This window comes from Macrosteles quadrilineatus, unplaced genomic scaffold, assembly GCF_028750875.1.
Source record: "Macrosteles quadrilineatus isolate MER2022 unplaced genomic scaffold, UCM_ALF_1.0 Scaffold_2__2_contigs__length_208266976, whole genome shotgun sequence".
Lineage (NCBI taxonomy): Eukaryota > Metazoa > Arthropoda > Insecta > Hemiptera > Cicadellidae > Macrosteles > Macrosteles quadrilineatus.
In genome coordinates this window covers 145,575,841-145,599,938 of record NW_026542595.1, presented here as the reverse complement: position 1 = coordinate 145,599,938, position 24,098 = coordinate 145,575,841, and the positions used below count along the sequence as shown (strand labels likewise).

Genomic DNA, 24,098 nt, shown 5'->3' with positions numbered 1-24,098 from the left:
ATAAAATATTTTTTTTTATTAGGTCGCAAAATTACAAAGAAAAAAATATCTTAATACTATAGCTGGAAATCAGTTGTCAATGTCTTTTTCATTCCTAAACAAAATTACAATGTATTTGGTAAATTTTATTTACCTCGAATGTTGTATTGGGGGGTTTTACTCAAATGTTGGGGTATTTAGTTATGTAAGATGGGTTTGGATCAAAATTATTTGTAGTTGTTCATATATTTATTACTCTTGAAAAAAGGAAATATTAAAATGACTTCTGACTTAGCACTGCACCTAGAAACATTCTCTGCGCCATACATTTACAACAAGTGAAAACATTGAAATGTGCTCCGGTTCAACAATAAAACGAAAACCAATTTGATTAAATTTGTTTTGTCAATACATCAAACACGAATGAATCGAAAAGGCGGCGAGGAGAGAGAATGTGAAAAATCATTCCGTGAATGTTAAAGTGATTGCTGTCTTTTGCTATTAAATTACTTGTCAATGTCACACCGTGATTTGTTATTTAATATTGTTTGAGTTGTAAATTGAAGAACATTTCATATATGATTGAAATATGATGAATATGATTGGAATTTTTCTCATTCAATTAGATTTCTTGAAGTAGTGATAAACAATCAATTACAGGACACAAATTATTTACTAAAAATCCTTTAAATAAATATTATATAAGAAATATATTTATTGTACCGATAAAATGAAATTGGAACTCTTCCTTTCTTTCTTGATTTCTTCGATTAAGTGTTTGAGAAAAACTTTTACGTTAACTTTTGCTTTTAGTTATTATTTGTTTAATTTTATTCCTGTTATCGTCTATCTACTATTGACGTTGTTTACGAGTTTGTAAATTAAACAACCTGAATTCTGGCCAACTTACTACAGCTTTTTAGAATGCACAATTAATTGATAGTCAAATGACGAAGTCATGTGGTTCCAGAATAAATTGATTCGATTAATTGTTTTGAGTCGAATTAGCAACCTTTGATTCAAAGGTTAGCACTATAACCACTAGACTTGTCTAGACGTAGACAATCAATGTAATCACTAGATTTTTTTATAGTTATTCTTTGCTCAAGGATATACAATTTGTTCTTCTATGGGAAACAATGCCAATAACAGATTTGTAAAACTTAAATTTACCCTTGAGTTTAGAGATAGATGTTGTATTAAAAGCTCTTTGTAATTTCATAAAATATCCTGCGGCGTTGTTACTGGAATTGAGATAGTTCAGTTGCAAACATTTTCAATGTATGAAGAGTGGTATTAACTTAATAGTGTTTCTCTGTTTTCAATTAAATTTATTTTAAAAACGGTTCCAACATGATAATAGATAATCGATTAGTTTCATTGCTACACTTTTTTAATACTTAAGATATTTCGTTAGAAGAACTTCATGCATGTTACTTTTACTATACTAGTTTTTACTTTAAACATATTTGATACTTTGTTCAACAACTATACAACCATATATTAAGTTGAATCTAACGCATTGTAATTTTACATTAGATGATCTTAACTTTTCCTTAATTTGTATAATATTCTATGGGTATATTAAGTATTCCTGTCGGTGGAGTAGAGTGTCGATTATGCGTCTATAGGAGAACTTAATGTTTCCACCGAAGATTGGGAAAATATACATGGTGATCAAATCAAGGAGACCACCATTGGGATATCGGAAACGGTAAGAATTAGAGACAACTTAAAGTGGGGGACATTTCTTTGTTTTTTTGCAGTCAAAAATATGAATTTAGTTTTTCGAAATTCAGCCACCATTTTTAATATGGTGGCCAACTTTGAAATTTCTTACAGAACACCCGATATAATATCATCGGATTGAAAATGCAATTTAAACCTTGTTTATATTTGACATTTTTTCTATAAACCCACTCGTTTTGGAGTTACAGCCTATGAAAATATGACTTACGTTGTACATTTTGCATCATGTAGCTCCTAAACGAGTAAATTTAAAGCAACAATGGGAAGAGTAAATGAGTCTTAAAATTGCATCTACGTTCCAAAAATACCATAACAGTTTTCCACTTTTCAAGTTTGCTGCCATTTTAGAAAATGGCCGCCATTTTTGAAATAATAGAATTAATATTTTTTACATATTTTATGGTTTTTTTTTGCACGTGGATGCAATTTTACGACTTATTTTACTTTTCACATTTTCGCTATAAACTAATTCGTTTAGGAGCTACATGATACACAATGTACACCGGAAGTCGTAACTCCTAAACGAGTGGGTTTTTAGAAAAAAATGTAAAATAATGTAATGTAAAACTTTTTTTAAACTGCATGTTTTATCTGAAAAAATGATAAAATATAGGGTGTTCCGTAAGAATTTTCAAAGTTGGTTACCATATTGGAAAATGGCGGCTAAATTTCGAAAAGCTAAAGTCATATATTAACTGCCACAAAACAATAATAAATATCCCCCATTCAAAGTTATCACTAATTCTTACCGTTTCCGATATCCCAATGGTGGCCTCCTTGAGTTGAGTCTTACTTCACCCATGGAGTTGATCACCCTTTATAAGACCCTGTATAAGACAAAGTAGAGATAATATTGCAAAATAATAATTCGTTTAAATAATCATACATAAAAAAAATTAAAAAAATTATCTAATCGTAAATAAAATATAGCTATGAGAATAAGAAGGCGAAGAGGCGAAACAAATTAATAGTTTTAAAGATTACTGAATGCTGGATACTTGAAGGCTTTTTTATTTCTGTATTGTGGTAGAAAACAAATCAGTTTTTTTGTACTGTAATGTTGAAATATATCTTACATTTTGAGAAAATCTTCAATGATTTTTTAAAGTTTTAGGATATTTCTGGATATATAGTTATAGGGATATTCAAGCAACATTTTTACTCTTTCATATTTATAAACGATAACTCACTCAAATAGTTGGTCATCCTTGGTTAGTTATATCCTACACACTCAGTTATAACTATACAATCAGTTAGTTATAATATTTTTATATACGTGTAAAAATAAGAGTAACATAATTTATGAGGCGTTTAATCAATTAAAGTTCTAAATAATACGTAAATAATGTCATAATCAGGAAAAAATGAAACCACCTTCTCTTGTTAAAACTATCCATGTGTCACATTAGTTTATTAAAAATTGAAATCATGAAATACACTGTCAATATAAATAAATATTTCTTAAGATATAAATTGGTAGAAAAAGGACGAATTGTATTGCTCGATGTGTCAAAGCCGGTGCAATATCAGATCTACAGAGAAACATAGACACAAAGCACGACGTTGTACAACAGAGAATGCTCGAGTGATCTCCGAGCCATCCTTCATGTAAAATTGACATTACTCATTCTCTCTCTCTCTCTGAAAATAACATCTTTGGATAAAAAATTGACAATTGGTACAGTCAAATAGTTTAATGGAAGTATATGTGAATATACCCTACATTTTTATGGGTTTTGGGTTTTCGAAATGTTCCAACAATTGGTTTTATAATGCAAATGGAAATGTACCGAAAGGTATTAATTATTTATTTAGTTAAATTATGTTGATTTACTTATTAAAAGTCAAAATGGATCATCAAAAGTTAGATGGTGATTATGAAGTAAGGTACAACCTGAGCTTTTTCAGTTCTTATAAATACTCATGTATATATCACCTATAACACTATGTCTTATTGCTTTAACTAATGACTTAATCAATATGTATAAAAATCTCAACGCCAGAAAAAAGTATGGTGAAAAAATAAGGAACTTGACAAAAAATAAGAATACTAACAGAAGAATTATGACATCTGAAATAGTCTTTGGAAATTCCGATGCTGAGAGATGTTGATTCACGTTGCTCAGCCGCAGGCTTCTTGATAGAATAACAAAGGGCTTTTAATTTAAAAGCAATTTTTCCGTTTCAGTTGAAGTAAAGTTTATTTTAGACACAAATAAATGTTCTTGGTTAAGTAATGATTGGGTGGTAAAAATAGTTTGTTGGGATTCATATGGTTATTGTTTAAAGCTACATAAATAACTCTTAAACATATTTTTTCAAATCTTATACTTAATTACATTTTAATTGCGTACTAAATAAATCTATATAATACTTGTAATGTACCAACTATCAATCAATCAATTATCAATTATCTACTATTTATTTGGGGATGCACTATGTGCGTATTTTAACCCAAATATGAGTCTAAATGTACCTCCTTTATGGCCCCTATCGACTATGCCGATGATGCCCCCTTTCATATCCTGGTACGCTAGGCTCTGACTCGAGATCATTGATAACATTATTATCCTCTAGGTCTAGATAAACTCCATTGGTGAGGATTAGAGCCTGGGACCTCGGGAACCGAGGTCCTGCAATCCAACCGCAGGATATTCCCCCCTAAACGTACCTTTAATAACATTAAATTAAAAAACCCAAGTCTGATACTTCTTGAAAATAGTTTTGGGTATCATTTCTTTGCAATGTGTAATATGAATATCCAAATTTATTGTGTGAAGGTTTAAATTTACCAAATATCCACCATTGTTTTACATAAGTTTTTCATCCTGGCCAATTCTCAGTGTCAATGATATTTGGATTAAGTGTTTACATATTGAAGACTTTGTTTAGTTACGATAATTGTAAATATAAAAGAAAAAATACACATAAAAATTCCGAAAGTAATGATAAATTGCCAATATTTTTACATTGGCCACGCCGTGTCCACAGTTCATGGCACGAAAATTCCCCCTTTGGCAACAATGTCAAATAAATATATTTTTGATGCCGTACAATTTATATTTGTCGTGTCTCTGGAGAGTATCCTAATAATGTATTCTCTTTGTTACAGTGGAAGTCCCGTTGGTGTGTGTTGAGAAAGCTGTCTCCAGTTGCAGGTAATAATATATTTACTTATCTGTGTAAACATTTTGATTTCAATTTATTTTTATTTTCTAGGCCTACGATAGCTTGGCTGTAGTGTAGTAGTTAAAGCAGAGATTTCCTCACCCAGCAACATCTTAACTTAATACAAACAGTTCTAAATTAAAAGTAACCTAAAAACTGTATCGTCTGATCAACAGATGAAGCAGTCGATCAACCCTCTGCTCTATAAGGTAGATAGACTGAACGATGCGAGAGGCCAAGTTTTAATAAAGACTTCCAGATATTGGTAACCTCCTTACTTCCCCAAACCACAATGGATGCTCAAATAAACCGTCTGTTTCTCGGAGTTATTCCATGTTGGAATAATTCCAGAAGCTTCCCTCTTGGCTCTTCTTATCACCTTTTCTCTTCAGTCCACTTGGAAGCACAATCATCCCATAACTTCTTTTTCATTTAATAAAAACTGCTTTTGAAATGTTGACGAGTTTTAAACTAACTCTTTTATCTTTCTAAGTAAAGCTATACATTATCAGTAGACCTTGTTTTTATCGCAAGTTGCTAAATAAATTAATATGTTACATTATGTATCTTAGTTATTTTGCACTTAAAAAAAGTAATATTATGAACTTATTGTAGTTTGTTTGAACTTGCTATCAACTTTTACACTACCGGTATTCAATATCAAATTTAAGCCTTTTATATAGGTATCAGTCAGCTTAGCTATGTAAATTTAGGTCGTTAAGATAGGACTAGTTCGAATACTGGGTTTGAGGTAAGTTTCTATGAGCTATTTATCTAGCCATTTATGTTATAATAACACCTCATACCAATAAATTTACTGCTATAAAACAGGACATGTTTTATGATTAAATCCTTCTTACCCTTTTGAATATACGAGTATTAAGGTTTTGTTCAAAAGAAAGAAAAAGAAAACAATTTGATATATTTTATAAAATAGATACAGATATAATTTAAACATTAAAATAGAGGTTAATCGAAACAAAGAAAATATACAAACATTTTTAAATAAGTTTTCTTACCCATATCTAATCCATGTCATTCGTGATTTAGATTTACATGAAATGCAATCTTACAGTTTGAGAAAAAAAGTCAACCATTGTCAACAGTGTTCGTAACCAAATTGTAACGTATTTTAGAGTCGTAAAAATAATAGAAGACGGTTTGAAGATAAGTAAAAAAGGTTAAATAATCATTAATGCGATTGAGATTTATCTGAAAAAACAAAACATAAACCCTAACCATTCTAGATGCACCAGGTCAAATTGTGAAATGATGCAGCATGGACGAGCAAACACCTCACGATGCATGTTTACTTTTACATTCTTTTTTAAATATCAAAACACCCGAATGGCTCTTTTTGCACTAATTCTGTGAACATTTAACTGGACACCTCACTGCAGATGTACAATAAGAAGGGTTTGAAAGAAACTCCATTGGGGCTCTGCCCTAGAGTTTGGCCTTTTTAAAATTATCTTATAAAATACTGTATATATTATTTAAATAACAAAATGTATCCTTTAAAATTAAAAAACCTGGAAAATTATTAAGTAAGTTGAATGTTTATTTTTATAAATTTATTTCCAAATACATAACAAATATATACAAATTGTACAATGTTAAAAATATATTTATAGTTCATGGTTTCCAAAGTGGAAAATTTCGTGTCCGTGCTTCTCTTCTTAGTGGTGATGTCCTCCGAAGTGATGTTCCTCGTGGTCATGATGCTTGTGGACATAGACCGGGATGTGAACCGGAACCTTGACTGGATACGGCACCTCCTTCTCCACCGGGTAGGGAACCTTCGTCTCTACGTAGACGGGGTAAGGCTTCTCCACAGGGTAGGGGACTAGCTTCTCAACTGGCACCTTGGCGGGATAAGGAACTTTCTTCTCAACGGGGTAAGGCACGTGTTTGATAACAGGAACGTGATAGGGGACAGGCCGGGGGACATGCACCTTGACCGGGTAAGGGATGTGTTTCTCTACAGGGTATGGCACCTTCTTCTCTACGTAGACGGGGTAAGGCTTGGGTATATGCACGGGCACCGGTCTCACTACAGACACCTTCACGGGGTAAGGAATCTTCTTCTCGACAGGGTAAAGTTTAGGGATGTACTCCTTGACCGGGTAAGGCACTTTTTTCTCCACAGTCACAGGGTAAGGTTTCTCCACATGGTATGGGACCGGCCTCTCGACGTACACCTTGACAGGGTACGGTACCTTCTTCTCCACGTGGACTGGGTACGGCACCTTCACCTCCTTCTCTATCGTTATGGTCTTCACCTCGTGATGGTGATGGTTGCTGAAGTCATGATCTCCAAATTTGTGATCTCCAAAATCGTGTCCACCGAATTCTCCACCACTGAAGTCATGTCCACTGAAGTCTTCTATTCCTCTCTTGTCATGTTTCTTCTCTTCTTTCTTCTCTTCTATCTTCTTCTCCTCGGCGAAGATAGCAGTCACCAACAACAAGACTAGAAGACGCTTCATCTCCGCTGATGTCTACAGACGAGTGTGTGTGGTACCTAGAGTCTGGTGGGTTTTATACATCTTCAGTCACATAACTCCGTATGTTAGTCAGTGTAATGCAGACGCTTCATAATTCCTCACCATAACAGTTTTCAGATACGGTTCGTTACCTCGCATACGTATGATGCATATATTTAAGTTTGACTCATAACTGATATAGGTTGATACGAGAGTGCTTACGCTCACTATCATATTATACTACGAGCTATGTCTGTACGTGGATTTGTGGGGTTTTTGAAAACTTATATTGGTATTCAGCAGAATGTATTAGCATATTTTGGAACTAAGAACATTAGGTACAAAGACGTGATTGGCGAAAGCCAATACCTTAAGAAAAGTTACTATTTCGTTACCTAAGTGTGTGAAAAAAATCAAAAAATAACCTTAGTTTCGTAAGCAAGTTCTAGGATTACACAGTGGATTTTTGGTATAACTGGCCATGAAACTTTTCAAAACTATCTTTTTCGCTGCACCTTTTATTTATTTAAGAACCTAAACCTTACACCTAACGTGTATTTGAATAGTAAAACTAATTGAATATACTTAAACTAAATTCCCATACTCATTTAAACCATTTTCAAACATTTCTAAAAAGTGGATAATACACTAATGTTTTTGGTGTTAGTTTAAACATTTTAGATTTACTTATATTATTAATGTAATGAATTAGATAATTCATTAAACTAGAAACGTCATTGTTTTAATTAAAGTTTATTAGGTTGTAACAAGTAAATTCATATCCCATCGAGTTAATAAGGTTTATCTTTAATAATTGTATTTTACAACTGCTTGGTCTTTGTGCAATTACAAGTTAAAATGAACTGAAGTTCGAACTGCAATAATTGAAGGAACTTGTGCCGCTATCGTAAGATCAAGTTTTAATTGCATATCGTAATGATGCCCAAGAGATCGAGTATTTACTAAAGTAATCTTGAACTAATCTCTTACTTGTAATATTAAACATGTCTATTATTGTAAAAATATATTCTAAGGGGTTTTGATATCACCATTCCAAATACTTCAACTAGGGATTTATTTTTGAACACAAATCTTCCGTAAGCAAATAAAATGTTTGACTCAGCCAATAGTTACTACACCAGTAAGATTGTTATAAAAAACTAATACAATTATATAGCACATTTTTTACACCTTTTATAGAATATTTCTCAAAAATTTCCTATTTATTCTTTTATTAACAACACAAACTTATAACTTATAACTTATATAACTCAAATTTATAAGAACGAGAGGTTTTTTGGAAATCTATGAAAGAAATTACGATATCGTATGTATACGAAGATATGAATATTCAGGAGGTATATGTAGGTCAGGAGATAAATTATGTTACCTTAAAAATTATACTCTTAAAAAGTAGTAGTTGATTGGAAGTGAGTGAATGAATGCAGGGGTTAACTAAAATATTTCTATGACCATGTCACCACTAGTAGTCTTTAGTTAGGTTTAGCATTTGTGATGAAAGAAAAGAATCAAGAATGAAGAATCAAGAATTTATTCACCATTAAATACAATATACAATATACAATAGGTGTTGTCAATTTATTAACACAAATCAATGGATACTATCTTGAGTGTCACAGCTCAGGTACTCTCAATTGGTATAAAATGCCTTAACTTTAATTCACTTACTAATAACATTGTTAAATTTCTTATGTGGCAACATTAGTTAGTTGGTAGTTTATTATACATTAAAATTTGATGGTAACTATGGTTCTTATAAAACTTATCAGGTCTAACAATGTCATATTTTTGTCTGGTGTTATGATAATTTACAGAAGAGGTTTTTTGAAAAAACTAAATAAATAAAAACATATAAAAGAAATAAAATATTAATATAAAGTTGTGTGTGAAAACTAAATATATAAATTTAATTTGTATCTGCCAATAACTTTTAACCTAACAAAAAGTCAATAATTGAGTCGCAAAAGATGGTTAAGCTAAACCCATTAAATTTTACATTTAATGTGTTAATATACAATTATTGTAATTCAAACAAAGAGAGAAAGTGTGCATTTTAATTTTTTTACAACCGCCTAATTTTCAACAAATAATTCAAGAAATATTACTTTAATCTTAAAAGCCAGTAAAAGAGGAAACACTGTTTCTATACAAACATGAAACCCTCGCTTGAATTTTCCAAACCAAACAAGGCCGAAGTTCTATTGTTCAAACTTCCTTTGTATGTGACAATTATTTGTCTTCATGCAAGATAAATGTTTGTTATATTCAGTACTAATTTCTGCAGTTTACTTTCAAACAGTTTTAAGTTAGTTGTGTTTTGTGAATAATACAAACCAAAGGTTAATATTAATCGTGATGTATTAAATTAGAATTATTACGTTATTTTGTCATACAAATCTGCTTCATAACTGTTGTTTTGTGGTCCAGTTGATATTTAATTTGATCTTGTTATATCATATTTTTGTCTCTCGTGTAGTTAAATAATATTTAGCAATATTCAATGAGGAAAATTTTGTGATAACTGTATATTTAAAGAAGTAGGTAGAAATATCTATTTGCTCTATAATTAAGTATAAAATATATGGTTTGCTATGGCACTTGTTGAATATATATCTATGTAGGCATTCAATTTGTATTTGAGGAATTTATAAAGTTATACAACTAACTCACCGATAAAAAGATTTCAAACTAATAACTAACTGAAAACTTTATCATATTGAATTTTAGCCTCCTGATCGCATTTAAACACTATAAATTGGTGTAAAATACCTGCATTTATGCGATCTTGTGTTGTAGCTGAGTTGCTACCGGTTTCAACTCATATTGGAGTCATCTTCAGGCAGTTATAAGATGTCTTCTCGCTTCATTCGAAGGTCGTCAAATGGATAATAAATAAACAAAACACAAACACATTTTTTACAGCTTTAAATGTTCCTTTTTTATGCCCGTCACGTGTTTGTGTTTTGTTTATTTATTATCCATTTGACGACCTTCTAATGAAGCGAGAAGACATCTTATAACTGCCTGAAGATGACTCCAATATGAGTTGAAACCGGTAGCAACTCAGCTACAACACAAGATCGCATAAATGCAAGTATTTTACACCAATTTATAGTGAAAACTTTAGGTTCCTATTACGTACACAGGGTGAATAAATTAACTGTGTCACCATTGTTATATCGGAAACTATTAGATTTAGAGACGAGACAACAGTAATGGAAACACATTTGTTTTATTACATTTAAAATATAAATAGGTACTATAGGAGTGTTATAATATTTAATAATACGATTTTTAATATACAGCAATAAAAAAATAAATAATAATCTTAAATAAGTGCTCACACATTTTTGATATAATATTAAAAAATTCACTAAATACATTTGCAGTTATATTAAATAAAACTTAACATCATTACATGCAAATTTCCTCGACGATTTTAATGTGATCACTGCTTTAAATTAGTTATTTCTGAATGAACCTGTGTAAACATTATTATTGATTAAAATATAAAATATTATTATTTAGAAAATATTTTAAAGTTTATTTTTTTGGAGTAGTAAAAAAAGTTTAATAACAGTGTGAGGGGGAGCGTTGTGGTTTTAACATCGACAGCCTTTAAGCTGTAATTAAATACTGTTGATTGAAGCCAAGAGGTCGCTGAAAAGATTGTTTCTTCTGTTTTCTTGAAATAAATAAGCTTTTCGTAACACTCCAGAAAAAACCAGTCGTTTTTAACACATGCATTGCGGGTAGTAGCTCTACCTAGGGAGTAAAATTCATCTGTTATAAACTCAGATGCAAATTTCGATTGTAAGCCATGGCATACATCGAAACTATGTATCGAAGGATTTAATCAGTTGACGCGTCACTTATTGTTGCATTCTTGTTAACAGTTCGACATATCGATAGTTTAATGTACACTAAAACAATACTTATAGGCCTAGATGATATGAATGAATTAATTACCAAACAACTGCTTGTTTGTGTTTAGCGAATTTATTGACAATAGGCTCGAAGTAGTTTTGAGTGGTTATTTGGAAATGTACTTTTGCAAAAGATAATATGTAAAAGTGAATTAAAAGAAACGTATAGAGTAAAATATCTATTTTCTCTAATAAAGCGTAAATTATATCTTTTCTGTAACACGTTTAACGAATCATTAGATAGTTTATTTTTAGTGTTTATGCTCTATAATGTATTCAAACAACAATAAAATAATAATCACCCTTGTAGTTTTTTTGTAAAACGAGCTAATTTTTAAACTATGTTTGTATGAAGTTATACGTAACATATATAATTTTGTCCTATAATTTTTTCGTGAAGATATAAATTTCTAAATCAAAATTTTGATCTTACTGAGAACTTGATTTTGACTGTTTTTCTCCGAGTCCCATCAAACAGGGTTGAGGTTTTTGAATCTCTTCAAGGAATCATCATCCTCATTCCCATAAAGCCTAGCCTATATTCACATTATATTCTGCTCCTGCTTAAAAAATTATACAAACATTTTATCGTTTTAATTTATTGATTTTTCGATTTTCCCTTTATGAATCCTACGCATGTCTTTCAAATAACAAGCGTTGTAGTAAAATAGTTCTTACTTTGACGTAGTTATAGTGTACGAATTTGATAATATACATTATACTTTTAGGTATTTTAAGCAACACACGAGAGTATCTTCTGATCAGAAGTCATTACTCCAACATTAGTCATTAGTCCAACGATCTGTCATCTGTGACTTTCAGAGGCGAGACTCTACGACAAATGTTGCAATTATTATAAAACATATTTATTTTTTTATATTCGTTAAACCTAGTCAGTTGCATATTTATTTAGGCCTGAAACACCAATTTTTGTATTCGTAAACCTAATGTAAGATCCTAATGATTCCGTATAAATATTAATTCTGAATATTTAGACATTTACGTTTGAAATATGTTTTTTCTCACAAAAGAAAAACTGAAAACCTGGTGATTGCTCTAAATAGGAGCCTGAACTAGTTCCAACTGCAATTAAATTAGTCGCTTACTAGCGAGTATTTAAGCCTTTTATTGTTTAATTCCATGTAAACGTTAAAAAAAAATCTAAGATCTAAAAAGCATGAATTGTTCCTTTAATTAGTAGCAACATTAAAGTATGCAGACAAATTACTGCGAATTTATAAGTTTGTCTGAGCTCAAACAAGAAACTTATTGAAATCCCAGACTGATTGTTCTTTTGTAAACTTCCAAACAACTTTATCTGAAAATTGTCAATGACAATTACCTCTGTAGCTACAGATTACTAGAATCATAAAGTATATCCGATTCTTTTTACTACACCCGCATTTTAAAACTTGTCGTTGGAATTATAATAATAAAATAAATAAATTACCTTTCAGTAGTTGTGAATATATTACTATGGAAAACAACTTAGAGAATGTACCAGTGTGCCACTAAATTTGTAGCTCTAATCTTATAAAAGATTTATAAAAAAAAAACTTGAGATTAAGGGTTGTCTCTTTGTGAGAATACCGAGTAGTATTTCCTAGATAATTCTGAAAGGAATAAGCCTCTTTGAAACATTAACTTGTTAAATATGGTTAAACTCTAAATACCGTGCTTGCTAGACTAAACATGTACTTGCAGTCAAAACTACGTTATTGGTGTAAGGCTATATACTGTATATCTTCATAACTTGACTACTTTCAGTTTATGGGGCAATATTGATGACAAGTAAATCTATACAGGGTGTGCAAAAAAGGTGGGGACATAGTTTACGTAGTAGTGATTCCTTAAGTCAAAGTAAGCAAAAAAGTTCATATAAACATACATCCTATCTCGTTACGATTAGCGTATGTCTGCCTGTATGTATTTTTTACTAAAACCTTCTTTAACCCCTCCTTTCTTAAACATTCCTAACAGTTACAGTCACAAAGCTCTGCAAAATTGATCACCTTTTTGACCACAGTCTTCATGCAAAATATGTATAAAACCTTTGGACCGTTAAGAGATTGTTGCTATTTTAAATATTTTATTTCAAATTCCACAAAACCTATAAAAAAAAATGCAAGATACATAAATAAAGTAAATATTATGCAAATTCCAACGACATCTTATAAGCTTGGCTTTGAAAAAGAATAACTGAGAAGTTAATTTAAAACTCGATATATTTACAGTTTCTCCATAAAAACTATGTTTTATCACTAAAATTACTTTTTAAATGCGGCATATTGGCAAACAATATTTAGTATCAAACGCTTAAAATCAACTTTGAGTTTAACTTTAAATTAATTTGTCCACTCTCTTTGAGTCTTTGAATAAACTCCTCTCACTTAACCCCACCCGCATCCAAAATTCTTAGAGTTAAAGGATTATTGTTATCGTCAACCTCAAAACTAACTCTTCCTCCGGATTGGAGTTAACGTTAGGCCCAAAAAGAGAACTTTCCAATCCTTGATGTCAAGCATGGCTTAAAAGTTGGACTCCGGAATATGTGTTGGCAGTTTTTAATTGAAAAAATACTATTGACAATGTTTACATGAAAATGTCAGAACTACATTCATTCAATTTTGACGTATCTATATATAAAGCCAAAAGTACCCATGAACTTTTGAGAAAGCTACAAGTCCCCCCCCCCCCTTATAAACCATATACTTAAAATGTTCGTCATGACGAGGACGAGAAACCTTGCGCAAAACTATCCATTATTTCAACTACCCTATAAGGTCGTAATTGCTTTCCAAAGGGAACTTTCCATATTACCTAATCTTAAAAATACCTCAGCTGTATTCATTTGTATGTTATTCTTTCAATTTATTACCTTACTAGCAGAGTACCCGTCCTTCGTACGGGGTTGGCATATAAGTATCAAATGCTTATAGCAGTTATGAGTGAGGACATGGTTTAAGAAATTTCGGTTCTTTTTGAAGTTCGTTCGCTACGCTCACTCACCTTTAGGTTGGAGCTCGTTCGCTGCGCTCACTTTCCTTCAGGTTAGCTCGTTCGCTACGCTCACTTGCCTTCAGGTTAGCTCGTTCGCTACGCTCACTCGCCTCCAGGTTGAAGTTCGTTCGCTACGCTCACTCACCTTTTGCTGTTGTCATAAATGTAAAAGAAATAATAGTGCTAGTGCTGCACCCTGTTGGTAATCCTTGTAACTTTTAATGCTATTGAACATCATAGAACAGAACCAACTTGTTTAATTGAAACAGCTGTTAAGATTCATTAATTCCATTTCTCATAAGGTTAACATGGGAAACTCCAGAGCCACTGGGGCGGAGCCCCGAAGGATTTTTGGGATAAAAATATGCCTATATGTTAATCGGGAATGTGAGCTATCATCATGCCAAATTTCAGCCCGATCCGACCAGTAGTTTTTGAGATTAGCTCATACAAACACACACACAGACACCACCTCTTCTTTATAATAGTATAGATTAAAATCAGGTGTGATTATTTGTTTGTATTACTGTATTCTGTTTTGTTTATTTCAGCTTAACCTAACCAATCAATAGTTTTATTAATTGAAGTCAAACGGGGTGAAGCCCGTGGGTAACAACAAGTTCTACTTAACACTAAATTTAGAATACTTTAAATACGTAATGTTACATAGAATATGTACCTTATGTATGTTATGTAGAATATGCCTTGAACTATAGAATATGTATCAAGTTTAATATAGGTTAAACATCATTTTCCATATCCTAATTTTTAGTACACATTTTTAGTTTGATGCCGATTTGGGTTTCTTAAGATAACAATGTACCATAGGGTTAATTTAACTTTTACCACCTAAGCATTTTATGTTATTACTTTTTTTCTATATCTTGTATCTATTTTGTTTGTGAAGCTTACAGATTTTCTTACAACAAGTTATAAACAAAAAAATATATACAACCACAACATAATAAGTAAGCCATTAATGAAGGATTAATTAAGTAATACAACCACGACAGTAAGCGTTTTCCTAAAGATAATGGACAAGCGTTAAGACCGGTGCTGTAATATGATGATTCTCGGATGAAAGAGCACGTTGGAGATTATTTATCTGTAGTTATGTTTATTTAACTGCGGTTGTTTCTTTTCATACAAAGATATTTTAGCTAACACATTGCCTCCATTTTCAACAATTCTAAACTACCAGTAATTATTACACTACTTGGAAATTAAGTTCTATTGTTTTATTTGCCAAAGCGTATAACCATCCACGGTAAAGATTTTCTGGTGTCGGGTTATTCAAAGACAGCGCGGCAAGAAGCCGACATCAAACATTAGGCATTACCTAATAATGCCTCATTGTCATACATCCATTCCTCATTATTGTGTTATTCCTGATTATTGTGTTTTACTCATAAATGTCTGAATGGTATTGATATTAGGCTAGATGGAGTCATTTGTCGATGTTAAGAAGGGAGATATACATTAGTGTAGAATACCTAAGACCATGATATCAATTAGGCTCCAAAATTAATTTTTATCTGTTAAATCTATGTACGACAGATTTATTCTCCACAAAAAGATTTTATGAAAATAAGAGTTCAATTAATTTATTTTGAAACGATATTTCACACTAGAAATTCACATTTATTTAAAGTTACAATAAACAATTTCAAAGAAGAATATCACCCATCTCTTAGGACGAAATTCAAAATTAGTTTGTATATTTATGCACAATGAGTAGTGGACAAATGAAGCAGTTTGTTATGCGAGAGTTGTACACTCGTCCACCTTTTCATGCAAATGTCCAAATCTTTATACTGCTTTGGATCTCAACAGGGACTTAATGTCAATAAAAACAGAGTATTTACAATACAGTACTTATAAAACGCAAAACACTTTAAAACCTAACAAATCTAACTGTTGGGTTAATACAATAAAATAAAAACTTATCAATGTAATATTTATTCATGTATTGTTTTCCGTAACGTGAGGTTAGTGAACATTAAACTACCATCTATATATTAATAGGCAAGCATGTTTCTTTAAAACCTTTTTTCTCAGCTCGTGTGCATCGTAGGGAAAATCTACGCATACTGTTAGAAAGATATTTACCTGTAGGTGCGCTGATTCCATTTATAAATTAAAATAGGCTCTCAAATAAGCGCAAATAATGAATTTAAAATTAAAAAAAAAATAAGTGGGCCTTATGGGTTGCTATGCTGGCAACGAAACATAAACAGAAAATAAAAAAAAATGGAAGAAATTCCAATCACATGTTTTATTTACAGCGTGGGGTGACAATAGAGAAGTCTGAACATTATATATTTTTGGTCGAGTTTTTGACCACGGGACGACCTCTAGTTATTATTTAATTAGGAGGAAATGTTTTGATAATACAGAAATTAGCATTATACAAACAATTCTCAAAGATATTATTAGAATCTCACCAAAGTTAACAGCAATTTATGTTCGTAATTATGTAAAATTTTACAGTTATTAAATTTGTTTACATTCATATGTCCAAGCAGATGTAATATTATTGATTAGTTGAAAAATAGTAATTGAATACTGTTCCAATCCAAACATAACCAAACTTGTATTGTTCGTAATCTCTTTGTCGCAGCCCAAAAGCTAAGCCGCTGTCTCAAAGGAGGCAATTTGTTATTGGCAGCGTGTGTTAGAGAGCCGTTTCTAATTATCTTACAACGTTCAAAACATGTTTGGACTACTAACGTTTACTATTAGAACATTTTATCCTACTAGTCATCTTTGCTTGACAAATTTGACAAATTTCTTTATTTACCTTATGCTACTTTTTTGATGTTTGATAAAAAGTAACACTATTCCCTTCTCCAGTCCACATACATAAAATACAGTCCGAAATACACGTAAAATCTTATTTAATTTATAAGGGTAAAGATATGACCTTTTTGGTAACATTTAAGTAAAAACCATATTTTACAAATAACAATTGGCTTAGTCTGCAGGTTTGCTCTTGCTGGGGTATTTAACTATTAGGTCTGGCGTAAGAGTATTTGATGATTGATACACCATAATATAAAACAGAAGAAGTTATCCCCCTATCCTAAAAGAAGTCCGTAGAACCTGAATAACAAGTTTCTTATGTACGTCTTTTTTTTATGTACGTACGTTTAATCAGGGGGGTTTGAAATGAGACTTGTTATTATGGGTGACTTGTTATCGAGGGTCGTGTTACTGAGGTTCCACTATTGTAGAGTTAGAATAAGCTGCAGATATTGATAATATCCAGACTGCCCAAACCACTCGGGATGCTAGAGTAAACCGTCTGATTCTCGGAGTTATTCCATGTTGGAATCATTCCAGAAGCTTCCCTCTTGGACACAGCTTTTGGAATTTTGTATGGTTTTAAGCTGCCTTTGGTTTTTTCTTAGAATATTTTAGTGCTTATCTTAATGTTGATTGTTCATAAAAAACAAGGCAATAGAAAGAAGCAAAATCATTACTTTTACAAAGCTAGGATATTAAACTCAGTTAATTTTGCATTTACCACTTAAATCATATCAAAATTATTGTAATTTAGCAGACATTGAATCAGTCCACTAAGTCAACTTAGGCCGTTAAGGCAGGGTATTAAGCTGGAATAATGGGACTGAGGTAAGTTTCTATGAGCATTTCATCAAGCTATTATGCTACGTTATAATAACCACCCATGTACTCTTCTAACCAGTAGACTTTCCTAAAAATATTGCATAAGTCTTGCCTAACTAAAGGAGTTATGCTATTATGCATGTTATTAGTATTATGAACAACGAGTTAAATTATTGTAGTTTTCACTTTCGCCTTTGGTTGGTGCCCCTAATTTGAACACGCCTAAAACATAACATATAGCACAAATAGTTTAACAATGCTGTAGTACGTGTCGCACTGGTTGGCGTCAAGAGAGGGATTTAGCTTGCTACAACAAGTCTAAAAAGCCCACTTTACAGTGTGTGGTTGACACAAGCATTTGCTCACGTTCTAATAGAGGGCACCCGCCACCGGGATAAGAGATAATTAAAGCATTATAAGTGCGGATCTATATTTAAATATTGTAGACTATTTTTTATAATTTTTTTACAACAAAATATTTTCCAAATTTCTATAATCAGTCAGAAATTACTTTAGAGTTACTCTTTGATTGCGGTCTTGCTGTTTATGTTTTTGTTGTTTATTCTTTTATTACAGCTTGCAGTTTTGCTCAATTTCGAGCAACAAGTTATCTAGTTAGCAATTATGCCTCATTGCAGTATAATACAAATGTGAATAAAATTCAACCGGTATTAACTTTTTAAATCTAATTATTGAGGTATTTACGATGTTAGGAAGAAAGGCCAATCAGTTTGATGTGTAGCAACAAAGGCAACACAACCATAATTTATTTGGAAGAAAAGTTAAGTTAAACTTTACAAAAAAGTCTGACATTCAGTCGAGATACACAGTCATACGCTCTGGTTGTGATATGATGCAGCATGGATGAGCAAACTCCTCGTGCAAAATGTTTACTTTAGCATGGTTTTTATATTTAAATACTCGAGCAATTCTTTTTACTCTTTTACTTTGAACAATTGTAATACCTCGCATATGTTCCTTTAAATGTCAGATGAATAAAGTGTTTACCTAAAACAGATTCGGTAGTTCGCATTTTTGAAGCTTGAAAATAAATAATTTTCGAACAAAATTTTGAAAAGTTGTACAATACAATGAAGTTGTACACACAATAATTAGTATTGTGAATTTTTATTTCACATTTTTTACCATGTTAAATATTAATTTTAATTTAATACTTTGTGGCCGCAAATATTACACTATGCGTAGTAATGAGCATATATGGTACTGTATATATATATATATATATATATATATATATATATATATATATATATATATATGAATTTATAGGATTATAATATTAGTTAGTGGTATCGTAAGAAAAAAAAACATAATTTACATCATTACTAATATTAAAATTTGGACAATCATAATAATAATAGCTGCGGTCTACCTCCTCATCGATAATTAACTAAGAAAACATTGGATGATATTATCTTAGTACTGTATATACATGAGTTTAATATGTTTGTATCCAACTATGAAACTGTGGAATAGCATTCAGACGGCCGTGGTTTATCTTTTAATTACATCACAACATCAAAATTTAAACTACCTAAAAACATTTAGTTATTTTAAAATAGTTTATTTCGAATAAAATAAAAGCGGCAAAATGTATTCAACATTAAATTTCTCTAAGAGTATTAATTTATTAGACGGAGTTCTCAAGTTCAGATAAAGACATTCGCCTAAGAAACATATCTATTTGTCGTTTACCAAACAAATAGATCAAAAGCAGAGTTCCAAGCCACTAAGTCGTTTCTTTAACTAAACACTTTGGTAACTACAAACCATTTTAAATCAAGTAAGAATCTGAACTATAGTTATTTGTGCAACTAGTGAGCAAAGTGAGCAATTTACTCACTCGAGAGAAATACTTACTCACGAGCCGTAGGCGAGTGAGTAATGGTTTTTTCGAGTGAGGCAATTGCACTTTGCACTCGACTTGCACATTATATTTTTCCTACAGTTACCATAAAACAAATAAATTGGTAAAAAAAATAGCATATTTTTACACAGAAGTGAACTTATAATATGACATTTAATGATACAACAGTAAAACAGCTGACCAGGTGATTTACAGCCAGTGCTGCCAACGTATTTCGCACGCATACGACCTTGGCTGCATGTTACGCGCTCACTATTTCGTGCCTTCACGTTGCAAATCTGGAGTGAGACAAAGTAATTAGAGTGAGACAATGTTAAAATTGTCTCACTGATGAGCGAATTAGCCACTTTGCTTTCTTAAATCAGCGAGAGAACATGTACATTGTTAGGTAACTGTAGGAAAAGAATATTGTTTGTAAAATGTTTCCTGAATCTTGACGTTTAATGGGAATGGAAAGCCAGCAGATAGGTATAACATATTTCATGTTGTCAGAAAATGAAATTTTAAAAAATGAAAGGGAAAGTGTTTATTCTGTGAATGTGGATTGAGTTTTATGAATCCATGTTATTTTTGTTGAAAAAATATAATGAATTAGTTGAGAGTATTTTATGTATAGTTTCTATCCAAACACTCAACAAATATGTACAAATTGTACAATGTCAAAATCTATTTATAGTTTGTAGCCATCAAAGTGCGAGATTTCATGTCCGTGCTCCTCTCCTTGAAACTGATGTCCTACAAAGTGATGTTCTCATAAGTGATGATCTCCAAGAGAAATTATAAAATGTCTATGAGGCCTAGTATCACATAAAAAGTAAACTTATTGTGCTCGATTCTGACAATCGCAAATGTAGGTTTAAATAACTTCGTCAACAACAAAAACATGGAATGATCATTAGCAAATGTTCCTGGAAAAGAAAAAAAGTTAAACTTCAACATTCCACAAAGTGTTCCAGTAGTGATATGATGCAACATGGATGAGCAAACAACTCAAGGTGAATGTTTACTTTTGAATAGTTTTTATATAAAAAAAAACTCTAGTGTGTCTATTACCCACTTGCTTTGAACATTTAACTGAAATATTACACATATCTTTCTCTAGGATGCAAACTGCGTAACTAATTTATAGTTTGACCTTAGTGATTGATTGATTACAGATAAATAAATTAAGACCGGCGTTATGAAAAATCATCTGTGTATATTATGATAGGGAGATTAAAAATATATTTACCTAAACATTTGCTGTACATCTATTCACAGTCTGCTGTATTTTGGGCACCGCTGTAAGACGCGTAGAGTACAATAGGTAATTGGAGGATATTCGGTAACTCAATTTATTACACCAGTTATCAAGAGTGAAATTTTATTAATTAATTCCTAAAGGCAATTTAATATATACAAACTGTACAAAATATGTGATTACATTTTCATTATTTACAATGTCTTCAATACTATTTATAGTTCATAGCCTCCAAAGTGAAAACTTTTGTGGCCATGTCCCTGTCCTGTAAAATCATGTTCTCCAAAATGATGTTCCTCATGCTTGTGATCGTGAACATGGACCGGGATGTGAACCGGAACCTTGACTGGATACGGCACCTCCTTCTCCACCGGGTAGGGAACTTTCTTCTCTACGTAGACGGGGTAAGGCTTCTCCACAGGGTAGGGGACTGGCTTCTCAACTGGCACTTTGACGGGATAAGGAACCTTCTTCTCGACGGGATAAGGCACGTGTTTTACAACAGGAACGTGATAGGGGACAGGCCGGTGGACATGCACCTTTACCGGGTAAGGGATGTGTTTCTCTACAGGGTAAGGCACCTTCTTCTCTACGTAGACGGGGTAAGGTTTGGGGATATGCACGGGAACTGGCCTCTCTACATGCACCTTCACAGGGTAGGGTATCTTCTTCTCGACAGGGTAAGGTTTAGGAATGTACTCCTTGACCGGGTAAGGCACATCCTTCTCCACAGTCACCGGATAAGGTTTCTCCACAGGGTAGGGGACCGGCCTCTCGACGTGCACCTTGACAGGGTACGGTACCTTCTTCTCCACGTGGACCGGGTACGGCACCTTCACCTCCTTCTCTATCGTGATGGTCTTCACCTCGTGGTGGTGATGATTACTAAAGTCATGGCCCCCGAAGTCATGGCCCCCAAAGTCATGTCCCCCAAAACCATGATCTCCAAAATCGTGTCCACCAAAGTCTCCACCACTGAACTCGTGTCCACCGAAGTCTTCTATTCCTCTCTTGTCATGCTTCTTGTTCTCTTTCTTCTCTTCTATCTTATTCTCCTCGGCGAAGACAGCAGTCACCAACAACAAGACTAGAAGACGCTTCATCTCTGCTGATGTCTACAGACGAGTGTGTCTGGTACCTAGAGTCTGGTGGGTTTTATACATCTTCAGTCACATAACTCTATGTTGGCCTTTGTAATGTAACCGGTTCCGGCCTCCCCACCACTACGGTCTTTAGATACGGTTAGTTATTTTGTATGCGTGTTTTGCGTACTCATAGATTGTTGGATACCCGATATATTGTTGCGGTAGTGTTGTGTTTATTTTGTTTGTGTAATGTTGTATTTTGATTATTAAAAAAATATTTAAAGAAGTTATTTAACACTCCTATAAGCAGAAAATCTTGCAGTTTATCTCCGAATCAAACTATGCACATTTATTAGCCTTTTTATAAATATAGTGGGTTTAAATAGCTATTAAATGTACTCATCTGTAAACATCAATAGTTGAGTAGTGCAGTGTAATTATGCCATACAATACTCTTTTTAAGTTGAAAATTTAATAATTGTGCTTTTATACTACCTCCCTCTTCATCTAATTTCAAGTTTTGATCGTAATGATGCCCAAGTGACAAAGTATTTATTAAATTAATCTGGAAAAAACCAGTTAGGTATAACTATAATATTAAACATGTTTATTGTAGTCCTTTCTGATGTTTGTAGTCCCTTCGTCAGATCTTCTTTTAGGACGCTAGCCCGGAACGGTTTTACACATAACTTCAGGCTAATATTACTTCAAGTTATTTGCAGATAAGAATTATGAAGTTTTATAGTACTAAACAAAACTGTAAACTCTATAATAGCTAATACTTCAGTTAGATAGTTTGTAAAATTAAAAATAGTGTACTATCATGAATATTGGGACATCATAATAAAATTTAAAAGCAAAAGCATTTTTTCTCATTTAGATAGCGTATATTACTTAAATGTAAATGCATCTTATAAATAATTATTAATTTATATATAAATAATTTACGTGTACACATTTTCTTACTTATATTATAAATGTGAAAGGTTGTCCGTATATCACTGGACATATTGGACTCATTGAGCTAAAGGAATAGATCCAATAAATTACATCACGGACATACTCCTAATTTATTTTGATACTCTTCTAGGTCATTGCCACACTGGCTTCCAAGTTGTAATGTTATTATCATAAGTTTTAGAACTAACAAAGTAAAAGAGAGTGGTTTAAAAATAAATAACTTCTTGATCAGCATTGTACTTGTTATTAAATTTACGGAAAGTAAATAAAGATACGTCTTATAACACTTAAAACATATATTTACGCTTATACTGTTACTAGCAAGACGTTAAATATACAAAAGATGGTAAGATGGTAACCACTTACCATCTTTTGTATATTTACCGTCTTGTGAGTAACAGTATAAGCGTAAATATATGTTTTAAGTGTTATAAGACGTATCTTTATTTACTTTCTTTAAAAATGACGCTGTAGGTGTTATATATTTGTGGAAATTTGTGTGTGTTATTTAAAGAGAGGGTTATGTTTAGTGGGCAAAAGATACTTAAAGGTTTTTTTATTTACAAAATTAGCTTTAAGAGTTTAAACTATTATTCTTATATTTCAAATAGAGAGAGAGAAAAAATAATCGATTAAATTGTTTAACTAACTTTTAATTTTGAAAAATAACTCTACGATTATTAATTTAATGTATGTAATGTCAGCAAAAGAGGAAACACTGTTTCCACACAAACACTAGAGCCTCACTTGAATTTTCCAAACCAAACAAGACCGAAGTTCTATTGTTCAAACTTCCTTTGTGTGAGACAATTATTTGTCTTCATGCAAGATAAATGTTTGTTACTGTACTAATACGGTTAATGTATCTTTTAAACGACTTTAAAAGTTACATAATGTGACAAATTATCTACTGTAGACTCAAAATATGATAAAATGAAAATAGTTTTTCTTCGTAAGTCACCATACTAT

The 24,098-nt window shown here is 32.0% G+C and overlaps 2 protein-coding genes across 2 annotated transcripts in view; one reads left to right on the top strand and one right to left on the bottom strand.

The window, feature by feature from the left end:
* Positions 1 to 24,098, top strand: part of LOC128984999 (uncharacterized) — a 185,376-nt gene that overhangs the window by 9,723 nt on the left and 151,555 nt on the right. Inside the window, exon 2 of the mRNA XM_054404373.1 lies at positions 4,841 to 4,886. Within this exon, the coding sequence (XP_054260348.1) occupies positions 4,841 to 4,886 (46 nt within the window). The remainder of the gene's footprint in view (positions 1 to 4,840; positions 4,887 to 24,098) is intronic.
* Positions 6,540 to 22,189, bottom strand: LOC128986482 (titin-like). Its single transcript, XM_054406880.1, has 2 exons — positions 21,303 to 22,189; positions 6,540 to 7,397 (listed from the first exon to the last, which is right to left on the bottom strand). Exons 1-2 carry the CDS (start codon positions 22,185 to 22,187, stop codon positions 6,576 to 6,578), a joined length of 1,707 nt encoding a protein of 568 aa, XP_054262855.1. The 5' UTR covers positions 22,188 to 22,189; the 3' UTR covers positions 6,540 to 6,575.